Source organism: Vollenhovia emeryi, unplaced genomic scaffold, assembly GCF_000949405.1.
Source record: "Vollenhovia emeryi isolate VEMERY1.0 unplaced genomic scaffold, V.emery_V1.0 DF939180.1, whole genome shotgun sequence".
Lineage (NCBI taxonomy): Eukaryota > Metazoa > Arthropoda > Insecta > Hymenoptera > Formicidae > Vollenhovia > Vollenhovia emeryi.
This window is the reverse complement of record NW_011967186.1, coordinates 1262062-1274592: the sequence shown is the minus strand read 5'-3', so window position 1 is coordinate 1274592 and position 12531 is coordinate 1262062. Positions and strand designations below refer to the sequence as shown.

Sequence of the window (12531 nt, the reverse complement as noted above, 5' to 3'; positions counted from 1 at the left end):
TTTAAGTTGTATACGTACGGTTTATAGACTATACATATATTTGCCATATTGAATAAGTCGTATTTATCATATTGAATTCCTTGCCATATTAGAAAATTAATACACTTCGGAAAATACAAGCTATTTTTATATTATTGAAATTATGTTGCTATGTATTTAATATTTGTAATAAATTCAGAATTTATTATAAATTGTATTACCTTTTTCACTCAACCACAATCGTTGAGCAATATAAAATGCAAGTTTGTATGTTAGATCATTAAATAAAACAAACTGAAAAATTAAGTGTCAGTAGATTTCCTTTATATTATTAAATTTAATATTGAACAGGATGTATAATGTACTTCTAAAATCCGTGAAACTACTGGATTAAATTAAAAAAGTTAATTACCAGTTTTAGAAATATTATTACTCATATTATTATATGACTTACATATTTCTTTTACATGAAGAGGACAAATATATTAAATATGTATATATTTTTTGTTAACCACTACTTTTATAGACGTTTATAATAAATAAGATTTGGTTTATTTACTAGTTGTAGAAAATAAAATAAATTAATTTTGGAATTGTAATGGCATCCAAGAGAGAGAACCCCATGGATACATAGTAGGTAATTGCATGTAATTGTTACCGAAACCTTCAAATTTGATAATCTCTACGCTTGAAATACCATTGCGTATACTTGTATAATCAGCTGCATTATTATTTAACACGTGCGAATTCTGTAAACGCTCATGAATTCGTAAATTATTGAAGACCGCAGGTTTCTGATTGTAGATACCATAGTAAGAACGATCACCTGTAGAGAAGAATTTTACATATACGCGCTATTTCGTGTTATAGTTAATTATATCTATTATGATTAGAAAACTGTTCACCGTTCGTGAAGAAAACGTATGATTATACGGATTCTATAACGTCACATTATAAAATTTCTCATTGTAGGGTGTTATAAAAATTATCTTCTTTTTTTAATTATTTAAAAATAATGAATTTTTTCAGAATCCTTACTATTTACTTATATTTATGAGACATTGATTAGTTTAGTTCTTAGATTGATAGAATCCTAGTATTTAGATTGAACATAAGTATTTAAAAATTACGTATTGTGACTTTTCTGGCCTCTCGTAATATAATCGTTGCATTCGTGAATAACGTCCAATTTCTCTCGTCTAATTTGATAACATTATTCCAAATATCTTTTATATTTTGCATGATATGCCAATAATTAATATATTTAGAACATTAATTATTGCTTAATATAAAGTACGATAAAGTTCCTATCCTCTTATCAAAATATTGTTATTACCGTGTGATTTCATATGATGATGCAAGGCGCCGAGTTTGCAAAATCCCCTGTTACAGACAGGACAGCGTAAAGGCCAATTACCAGTGTGAGAATACCCGTGAGCCCTTAAATCACCGGGAGTTGGAAAAGATCGTCCACACTCGTCACATTTGTGTGGTTTTTCCTATAAATTACATATATGTATACACGTATATTACACAAACTATAATAATATATTAGATATATATTACTAGCATGTGCATTTCTTGCAGTGTATTTTTTTACGTATAACTGATTACCATACAAGCGTCTGGTATTAGCATCATCTTTCCCCTTTACTATTCTATTTTAAGCTGCCAATTTCCAAGTCTATTAGGCCTGTTCTACAATACGTCGTATGTCACTGTCGGATGTCGGGATGTAGCCGATGGTCCAATGAGAAAATTCCTTTTTCGAAAGAATCGGCTACGTCCCAACGTCCGCGCGTAGCCGATTCTTTCGAAAAAGAAATTTTCTCATTGGACCATCGGCCACGTCCCGACATCAGCAGCAATAATCCAAACAGTTAAAACAGAAATACCTTGTAATGCGTCATACGGTGGTAATACAAATTCGACGATGCTGTAAAACGCTTTCCGCACATTGGACATTCATGAGGACGTTCTCCAGTATGAATCCTAACGTGAGTATTCAATGAACTGCTTGTGCTAAACATTTTACCACATATTGCGCAACCATGTGGCTTTTCGCCTGGGAATAAGTTTTTAAAATGTAAATTATAATGTTAACTGCTAATCTGTTTACATCGGCTCTTTAAATATATTGATAATTTCCACGGGCACACTAATATGATCATTATATTGAAAATTGGAAATCTAAAACAATTATTCACAATAGGTTCGTAAAAAGAATAGAAATTACAGAGAAATTTCTTTTCGTACGTAATCTTTTCTACTACACGAAATTTAAATTCGTTCAACGCAAGCTTTTGAAAGACAAAAAGGTCGACTAATGCCAATTTGGCACAATGCATATTTTTCCTCAAATTTACCTGTATGCGTTCGCAGGTGTCTTTTTAAAAGGGACGGTCTGTCAAAACTTTTACCGCAAGTTTGACAGGGGAGACGTCGTTGAAATTTATAAGTACTAATAACATCAGTTTTCCATGCAGTCCCACGTCTACTCAAGTCTAAGGGTGCACTCTGTGTTACGTTCCATACTAACGTATTAACATATTCACTCAATTAATTACATTATATAATTAGAATGTGAATTGGATTTCTGGTACATTTACACTTATTATTTTTTTGAGAAAAGAAATTTTTATAATAATGTTTTTAATGCATGCATGTTTATAACGAATTTGCGTATTACGGTTTCAATGAAAATGATTTCTGGTATTATTTCAATAGCCGAGGACAAGAAACATTTTTTCACGCAAAAGTATGTAGTAAAAAGGAAGATATTTTTTTAGGATAAATCTATTATCTTATTATCCACTTTATGTGATTTTGCATGCTGTTGCGATTTTATCTGTAATAATTTTGTGTCTCAATAATGTACCACGCTTACCGGACATCACGATAATTTGTTGTTATCGATGACTTGTCAAGTTGGACGAGCAATTGCTTTTACGGGCAAATAAATGAGTTAGAAGTGTCGAATTGCACGGCTCTTCACGCGCGTAACATGTTACCACTCCGAACAGATTAAACGCGTGATTAAGGATAAGAAACGGTGCAGCCGCAAACGACCCTCCGGCGCATGTCGAAGGCGGCGTTTTCGCAAAGGGCGGAGTTTGATCGTCGTAATATGCTTTGCAATTGCCTGTGTGATACGCCTCGAGGCTCCTTGTAAAACATTTTCGTTACATGTCGAGCTAACAAAAGAACGTCACATTAAGGAGCATATTCTGTAAAAATGCTCTGTGTAACGTATCTCTATGAGCTTTTAACATATCCATATTATGTTGAATTAACGCAAAAATTTGTGTGGACCGTTTGGGACATGTGATATCTGGTAAATTTAACACAAATTTTTCAGCTGTGTGTGCGTTTCATCATTCGCATAAAATTCCACGAGAACTCCTTTCGTCTCTGGAAAGATCTGGCATCGATATCGATTATTGTAAAAACAACACGTAAAGTTTTTCAATGTTGGATTAACATAGGTCAAAATCATTTAAATTTTCATGACTTTCATTTTCTGAGATAATACTGCCGCTATTGTATTGAACGTCATAAATATATTCAACGAGGAATACCTTCGCTCAAAGTCAACTAGGCATGGAAGACCAGTTGTGGAAGTATCTCTTCTTGCAGATCAGACTAGACTTATGACATTCTAGATTTTAATCGCTGCTCGCGTAAAATATTCATATGTACACTAATGACAAAATAACGAAATACAATAAAAATAATTGTATGACTTTTATAAAAAAGAGTCATGCTTTCTTATTACAGATTTTGTGATTTGCCGACGGGCCCGTGTGATATTAAACCATCTTAAGTCTAGTCTGATCTGCAAGAAGAGATAGTTCCATAACTAGTCTTCCATGCCTAGTTGACATTGAACGAAGATATTTCTCGTTGAATATATTTACAACGTTCTTCGAGATCCATTTGTTTGTAAATTTATACCATGCATGCAAAAATACGTTACATATACGCGTCGATATTAGATCGTGAAATAGACTCTATCACACGAATAAAGCTTATGAAGCGGGTAGCCGGTAGTGCTTTGTCACCGTACTCATTATTATCTACGGTATTCGCCTGGAAGCACACCGGCGCGAAAGAGGAGGTGAGATAATTCGTCGTGTGGCATCGGGCTATCGGACGTCCTGCCGTGCGAAACCCTCATTTGTCAACGCGGAGGATATTAAAGCCATTGAATGCCCCGCAGGATCTTTACAAATCGGTTCTTCATCGACCATAGGCGACAATGTACATATTTCTGCTGTGTAGCGGTGCTGTATTATCGAAACCGATCGATTTCCCCCCGTAGCGTATAAACTACCGCTAAACGTTCCCGAGTCTTTTCACAGACCAGGCATTTCGATAGCGCGTTCTCGAAACAGTAAAACTTTCCAAGGGCCAAATAATATGAATATTAAGCGTGTTTCCCCCCGGAATACTTCACGAACGTGCTTTCAACGTGTAGAGAAACATGTCTGTGAAACATGGTTTTCCGCACATTTATTAGCAACATTAGAGTTAAAGTAGGACTCTCATTAAAACTGAATGGCCAATGCGAGTCTAAGGCAAAATGTAGATAGATGTAGAATTCACATTTTTAATAAATTACAAGTATAGGCTATCTACATCTTGCCTTAGACACGCACTGGCCATTCTTGTGTGTTGTTTATTAGTAACGGAGTAATTTGAAAATACTTTAGAAATACTGTAACAACAGAAAAGCGACAGTGCAAGCTGCGGCTTTTATGATGACTGCAGCTGAAAAAATGCAGGTTGCTGAAAACGAGTTTAAGGACATTTCAAGATACATTCTATTATTTTTGTACTAAAAACAAGAAAGCGTACATGATCCAGTACTTTTACAGTCGTGCTTAATTACCCAAGCTCTGAGTTACACTCATCGTACCCAGATTCGGTACGGTTTGGAACTTCATCTTTCTCGTTTGCGACACGTACTCCAATTCCAATATGATCAACTCGTTCTCGCCCGTGCGTAGATACGGAGCTGGAACGTACAGGGTAATTTGCGGGCCCACCAATGGCCAGTATCTCCCGAGATTGTGACCGTTCACGAAGGCTACTCCCTTTCCCCAGCCGGTGGTATCCAGAAACGTGTCCAACGGTTGCTCGGGGACCGTGAATCGTCCACGCAGGAACACCGGGCCGCTGCTCAGAGTACCACTCTCAATGGGCATAGCTGTCAGGTTCCGGAGGGAGGATACGTCGGAGAACGTGTACCCCGTCATATTCCAGCCGATCAGCGGAACGTCGTTGACAGTCACGTTTGATATTCCCTGAGACGCAAAGCAAATAATCGCAGAAAGTTTAACACTGAAATATCCGTAAGTCGCCCAGGTTCGTTGAATTAGCGCAAATTGACATTGTGCACGCGCAAGTAGCTAATCATTAGAAAACAGTTGTGACTACGGTTGTTCGTATGTCATATTTGAATACTTTCCGATACCTTGAAATCGCGAATTTCATTGCCGAAATTCAAGCGACCTTGGTTCTCTACCAAGAGACCCAAGTGGCGGCCGTAAGGGCTCTCCAGTGGTATAGTAAATATCTTATCTATGCGACTCAGAGTGCCGCATAGTTGACTGTCCACGTAAACTAGTCCCCTGTCCTTCGTCATTGCTCGCAGTATGACCGGGTCCGAGGTGGGTGGCGGCAAGTTCGTCTCATAAAGAACAAATCCTTGATTCACAGAAAGGGCCTCGAAGGTTTCAGGCAGGTCCCCGGTCGCCCGGATCGCCGCGAACGGAGATCGACTGTCGAGCAACTTCTGTACTGGTTCCAATAACACTGGACCATAATTACCTTTCGGAGATACGGTTGGGAGGGACATGTTTGGCAACGACAGATACTGTAATGTTAAGGTGCACGTGAATCGACTTATTATAAAATAGAGACATTTGTTATGCATTTTCGCCAATTAGAAGTAATTTTTCGTAAAATTTATATTGTCAAACCAAAAACGCAATAGTGTATCATCGTAAAGAAAATCACATACGTCACCGATGACGTCCCTTATAGCAAAGTATTTGTCTGTCGGATCTCCGGCCTCGGTCAAGGGAGCATCGTAATCGTACGAAGTCAATTGTGGATTGTACACACCTGCCCCACCGTTAGCTCCTGTGGTGTAACGATGAATGTTAAGTAAAGTACGCTTTATGATATAATCTCATTAACCGTCTCAAGTGTTATTTTCATCGCAAATTTACTTATTGCTAATTCGTCAAGTTGATAAGATTTTACTAACCAGAGGTGAAACCGAAGTTTGTACCCCCATAAAACATGTAAAAGTTAACGGAAGCGCCTATATCAAGCATTTCTCTCAACGTCTTTGTAACAGCTCCCGTTTTTACCCTCTGGAAGGCTTCTCCCCAATGCGTTAGCCAACCCGGATAGAACTCAGAATTCACCAACGGGCCCTACGTATCAGTTTTCAAGCTTTGTTAAACATCTCAATTTTTAACAATAGAAAAAATTATTCGACGAAGTTTGAGACCAGTTGAAGCCGTCAAATAATTTTCCATATTGTTAATTAACTACTGGCGACAATAATATTGTATCTCAACTTTTATTTATTAATTACTGGTTTCTTTAAACAATGATATCGCTTACTCTTGGCTGATAAAGGCGCATAGATAGAAAGCTGGCGGACACATTGCTGGACGTTCCAAAATCAACCGTGGCGTATGCACCGGGTACGAATCCGCATCGAAGATACGATACGGATGCACCGTCAGTCGTATACAGAAGAGCTTTATTGCTAATTTTTCTGACGAAAACTTCTTTTAACAGGTCCATGTACTCTGTATCGCAAGCATTGTAACTTCCGTATTCGTTTTCTACCTGTTAACGCGATTAAAGTTAGGGCAACATATGACGTTGCGTAAGTTATATATCATAATACTATTTCTTAAGAGCTTATTCCACTTTTTAAGGACCCAAAAACTATGCTTATCTTTTATTTTTTACCATTTTGTTACTTTTAAATAAAAATTCTTAAGTGAGGTTCGGGACATAGGGACACTCACATGGATTAAGAATCTTTTTGATTTTTGTTTCAGGTAAACCTGAATAATAAAAGTCATCAACGCGGCGGACTCGCATCTTTTTCGACACGCCACTCGAACGGTGTAGAAAACGCTTAATTAAAAAGTTGTTTAAATTACGACAGAATTTTTGGTGTGTTATTTAAGAGTGCCCTAATAAATCCCGAAAAGATTTGTCTCATTGTTTGGGCCGTTAAAGTGGAATGACCCCTTAATCTCGTAGTCGTTACCTGAACCATAATTATTGGTCCTCCATTACCCCTTAAAAGTGGCTTTACTTTTTCCAATACTTGATTTAGATATGATGTGGCATATTTCATGAAATCTATAGAAGTTGCAAAATGTTTTAACAATACAGTTAGATTCTACAATGGGTTAGTAATAGACATTTGCCAATTGATATCAATATTATATCGAGCGATTTCCACGGAAATAAAATAATTTGACAATGTCATACATATATAAAATAGGAGACGTACTTAAAATTGAAATAAGTAGTAATATATGAATTTCCTATTCTTTTCACAAATTTAACAATCACAAACGTTTATTCCAAATTCGAAGCATGTTTTTATATAACGATTCAATGAAACGAATTAGCTTACCTACGTCTTTTGTGCGTAACTTAATATCCGGTACTTCGCGAAGCAACCAATATGGTAAACCACCCTAAAGGCAAAAATGTCAAGCTTATCAAGATTGAATAACATTTTCTGAATATTGCCATTTGGAGAAACAAGAGTGAAGAGTTAAATTGTTAAGTTTCGTTTCAGATATGACAGAATAGATTGCAAAAGACAACTAGCTGTGTTAGTAACTTTGTACTAAGCAAGTAATGTATACAGGGTATTCGAAAAGAATGGGACTCCCACATTATCTCCGAAAGTACACACTTTCGCGGAAAATGACCACATATGTTTACCAAGTCTCTTTCCGCGCATATATAAGGACCCGGTCGCAATAACACGAGCAAGTCTTCCTCTTGTGCAATATTTAAGAAGTTTACTAGATCTGCGTCGCCAGCCCAATTAAATTGACCCGGCTCTGGTTCATGAAGGCTCCATTCAACATAACTATATATCGCGAGGGAAAAAGATAGAGTTCACTGATTATTTCGCGACATATTATTTTAAATCTAATAAACTGTTAAAAGATCTGGTACGTATTATGCGCTTAACGCCCTGACATTTTCTTGTATTATGTACATTACAAAACGTAAATTATGCGATGTAGCTTACGTGGAAACAGCGTTAAGTCCCGCGGCTCGCATTTTCCTTAAACGATCCCTCCAGTATTGTCTAGGCGCTCGAAAGTAATGAAAACTACCGGAAACATATCGGAAGGGTTTCCCATCCAATAAAAATTGATTGTTCTCGTAGTCAACTTCGAAACCGTACCGCCATTCCGTATTCTGCAATTATTTATTTTAAACTCTCGCTGAGGAAAATAAGTTTATAAAAGGCGATGTATTAATTGTTAAATTATTAGAATACGGCTTACAATTAGTCTAATTAATTTTTTTTACGTAATGTTTAATTATATTTGTGTCACAGTTTATATCACATTTATGTACTTAAGAGACAACTTCTTAGGTTTATTTTTATACATCTTTTATTTCACGATCCAATTAATGTCATGCACTTTTATAATCCATGTAGAATATGCCATATGTTCTGCCATATGCCACATGTGGTATTCAAGTTATTGACGCAGGCTTTTGTGTTAAGTATATAATTTTCAATATGTTTTTACAAGCCGGCTTTAGAGAATTGTAATCGAAGGTCACCATCCGAGGTCGATCATTGTATAGCCAGTTGATTCCCTGTCTTTCTCCTCCGTCTTCTAACTTTGTCAAGCCGGTATCATTATCCCGACTCCGATAGGCTAATCATAGAGATAAATTTATCCGTTTTCACAGAAACACGTAACGCAACAGACATTCTGTAATATCTTTCTATTGCTTCTCGCAACATAAATAAATTTTTAAGTACGTGTATGTACGTAATTCTATAAGTGAATCTCCATTTCTTTATCAAACATTTTATTGCGTGTTATACAGAAAACCGTCCTCTATTATGAAATAAGATTCTAATATAAGATAGCAGGTTTTCAACGTCCAAAATCTACCAAGCAATTTTCCACTACACAGATTTCACTCCGAGTGCAATAAATTTATGATGGAACCAACAGATAATGTCTATTAATTTAAATCCTGCTTTTTCATACTAGGATCCTATCGCATAATAGGGGACTTTCCTCTACCTAGATGAAATGCATCTTTAAACCTCACTAAAAAATGTAACTAAACAATCTCTTCAGTTAAAAAAGATTATGAAAGGACCATAGAAGTTCAGTATACGTTAAATACGAGTTCGGTTATATGCTTAAGTAAAAAATGAGCTTAAATTCAAGTAACATTTCAGTTCCATTCAATCAGCGATGGTTATATCTAGGACACGAGGTCGAGGACAATTGTCAATCGGTCAGAATCAATCTTTGTGACTTGCATTCAAATTTTATGATTTACGTGACGTACGTCGTGTACGAGCCGTGTATGAACCACGTTATATTTTATTTTATCAAATGTATCCTATTCAATACATATTATTCTCCTACTTTCTAAACGGAATCTTAAGAATTCCGGTTGATGGCATTTCGTTCCTAATTAGCAAACGTAACCAATGACAATTTCACAGGAAATATGACCCGAGAAATCTTCCTAAAAGCTAGAATTTCCGTTTCAAAGTTCGTTCTTTTTTGTTAAACCGTTGCCATCGTTATTTCCGATTAAGCAATCAGTATCGACTAGTATTTATCAAACCGTATCAGTATATACACCGTTTTATATTCACTGGTTTTATGCTTTTATATATAAAAACGAATTTAGAGATGAAATAATTTTAATTGGTTAATATCGTTTAATATCATCGGCGCGATGTTTTTAATTTCGAGATATGAAAATGTAAATGCAAAATAATTTACTGAATACTGACACAACAAATATGTTTGTCGGCGAGACAATACGCGTGTGAGATGTGAAGATCTTTACTGTGCAAGGATTCTTTCGAACGTTAATCTACAGATTGATTTAAACTTTTAATCGCGCAGAACTTGAAGGAATGTCTCTTTTCACATATTTCACAGGAAATACGTAGCAGCTTGCCGCAGAATTGTACATGTACGAGGTCCGTTCGAAAAGTTCCCGGATTTTCTCTTTAGAATTTTTGCAGGTTTACCTACAGCTTATTCGGACCTCCTTCGAAATATTCCTTCCCGATTAATCACTTCGAACGCCGTTCCCACTTCTGGAAGCGTTTTCCGAAATCGAGCGGAACAAACCTCGTACATATTGAACATATACACGATGAAAGCTAAAAGGGTTATATAAGAGATTCAACATACGTTACTCGGTAAATTAACCGTCTTCGACACAGCGCTACCTAATGCCAAGGTCGTTACGAGTATTAATGACCACATTTTCAAACGGGTTAATCTTTATGTTGTACTCGAGTTGCACTCTTCCATGCGCTTGTTAATTCACCACCGACGCTCGCGCGTTACTGACGAATTTGACGGCGTGCCTAAGATAAGTCACACTGGCGTATGAAGTTTATCGTCGGGGAGATACGGTGTTCTTCGGTCGCACTATTATTCAAGTATTCATTATCGTGCAGGTATTCACTCGTGAACTTTCAAATTCGAAAAATAAATGTTGTTGAAATGTTATCGCACGAACGTTATCGTGTTACGACTGAATTTTTAAGCGGCTCATTTCGCACACAAATTTCAACTGAAAGTTTCTTGTATATTACACTGTATCCGGGATTTAGAGAATCTCTTCCGCGGTGAAACGAGTTGCTTTCGAAATATCAGATTGCAATAGTTGAAAGGTGCACTGATTGAAAGGTGAACAGTCCACCTTAAAAGGTACGTGCCCAAGTACATGTTGCAAAAAGATGTTACAGTAGTTAATCCGTCAATTAAATATTCACCGTTAGCGCAGCTACTTGAGTTTTCCAATAGACGTTGGTAAAAAAAAGTATATTTTATTTCCCGGAAAATGCGAATAGAAGTAAGTAATATGACAGTACGGTGAAATTCATCGGGAGGGATAATATTCCTTAAGTGAATCAAACGACGTCGTTATAATTGCAAGTTTGCTACTGGTAATGTATCGACAAGGTGCCGCATCAAGTTATTAATGAATCATTAATTTCAAGTTAAGGGCGACAAGGTTGGCGCAAACCGTAGTGTCTTACGAACCTTCGTCGCGTTTATACACTTTTGTATACCAGTTTTACCGATACGCAAATTACGTAGTTACATGCTGCCGTTTTGCTATAAAAGTTACTCGTATGATCTTTACACAAGCCTGCATGTTTCGTGTAAAGTTTAATATTTTTGGTGTAGGTTTGATGAGAAATATGAGACTCTATTACTTTCGATTGTAGCAACTGTAGAAATGCAGATACTCTCTCTCAGTTTCTTATTATATACCATAAGTGGTTTGTGGCGACCAATCGAATGGTCTTCGAAATACTCCAAGTTGTTATACAGCGTGTTCACCGTTTTCGCAATATACTTGTTAGCCTATTTGATGCTGGTTCACTTGCTGTATATCATCTTTGTTATCGATAACGTGGAGAACTTAGCTTTGAGCTCCCCAATTTTCTTCTCGACAATCAGCTTATTGTTCAAAGCGTTTACTGTTGTACTCTATCGCGACCAGATTGTCAATTTGGTCGAGACTTTGCAAAAGGAACCTTGTAAAGCGTGTAACGCAGATGAAACTGATATCCAGATGAAATTCGACCGTTCGATCAGGTTGATATATCAATAACTACATGTCTCGATTATTATACGTTTCTAATATGTTTTAAAAAAAATGTATGCAGATTGTATTCTATGCGTTACATATTCCTATGTACGTTTTCGATGCTGGGTGCTATGGGGGCAGGATTCCTCAATGTTTTAAAGGGTCGATTACTTTTTAATGTGTGGATATCTTGGGATTCCACCTCCTTCCTTTTATTCTGGCTTACGTTCCTTCAAGAGTACGTAGCTCTGATTATTGCCACGGTTATAAACATGGCGACGGAAACTATAGTACTAGGATTTTGCTTACAAACGTGTGCGCAATTTGAAATTCTGAAGAATCGTCTTCAGAAGTTGGTAAAGCGTAGGGTGAAAGGAATATTTACGAAAAATTCGTTGAACAATGCGTCGCGTAAAAGAAGCAAATTGTCGGAGCACATCTCTCATCATTTGTGCATAATCAGGTCAGTTAGATGAATGTTACTTTATACGGATACTTTTTGTAATTGTAGACATTATATGTGTTAAATAATGTTTTATATATACACGGAGAGAATTTTCTCTTAAAATTTATCTTGAAAATCACGTGATCGTGAGACAACATGGAATTTCGATAAATTTCATGAGTTTCTTGAACTTTTACCATACATTTCGCTAGTAATTA

General features: G+C 36.5%; 2 protein-coding genes across 2 annotated transcripts; both read right to left on the bottom strand.

Annotated features, from left to right (window-relative positions):
* Positions 1 to 6: 6 nt before the first annotated feature.
* Positions 7 to 4709, bottom strand: LOC105563173 (zinc finger protein 239-like). Its single transcript, XM_012014543.1, has 5 exons — positions 2867 to 4709; positions 2346 to 2513; positions 1875 to 2044; positions 1316 to 1478; positions 7 to 805 (listed from the first exon to the last, which is right to left on the bottom strand). The coding sequence occupies exons 1-5, from the start codon at positions 2871 to 2873 to the stop codon at positions 561 to 563; spliced, it is 753 nt and encodes a 250-aa protein (XP_011869933.1). The 5' UTR covers positions 2874 to 4709; the 3' UTR covers positions 7 to 560.
* A 75-nt stretch (positions 4710 to 4784) lies between these two features.
* On the bottom strand, positions 4785 to 10645 carry LOC105563174 (beta-galactosidase). The gene is made up of 10 exons (XM_012014544.1): positions 10455 to 10645; positions 8291 to 8463; positions 7975 to 8125; positions 7658 to 7721; positions 7283 to 7377; positions 6619 to 6849; positions 6254 to 6425; positions 6005 to 6126; positions 5456 to 5857; positions 4785 to 5285 (listed from the first exon to the last, which is right to left on the bottom strand). Exons 1-10 carry the CDS (start codon positions 10527 to 10529, stop codon positions 4863 to 4865), a joined length of 1908 nt encoding a protein of 635 aa, XP_011869934.1. The 5' UTR covers positions 10530 to 10645; the 3' UTR covers positions 4785 to 4862.
* Between the last annotated feature and the right edge of the window lie 1886 nt (positions 10646 to 12531).

What these genes read in the sequence shown, in the direction of transcription:
- LOC105563173 (XM_012014543.1), bottom strand. An exon ending in ACACCTGCGAACGCATACAG is followed by an intron (nt 2,045 to 2,345) that starts GTAAATTTGAGG and finishes ACTTATTCCCAG; the next exon opens with GCGAAAAGCCACATGGTTGC. An exon ending in ACCGTATGACGCATTACAAG is followed by an intron (nt 1,479 to 1,874) that starts GTATTTCTGTTT and finishes TGTAATTTATAG; the next exon opens with GAAAAACCACACAAATGTGA.
- LOC105563174 (XM_012014544.1), bottom strand. Translation starts at nt 10,529, where the DNA reads ATGTGGTCATTAATACTCGTAACGACCTTGGCATTAGGTAGCGCTGTG. An exon ending in GGACTTAACGCTGTTTCCAC is followed by an intron (nt 8,126 to 8,290) that starts GTAAGCTACATC and finishes CGCGATATATAG; the next exon opens with TTATGTTGAATGGAGCCTTC. An exon ending in TATGCGCGGAAAGAGACTTG is followed by an intron (nt 7,722 to 7,974) that starts GTAAACATATGT and finishes TTTTGCCTTTAG; the next exon opens with GGTGGTTTACCATATTGGTT.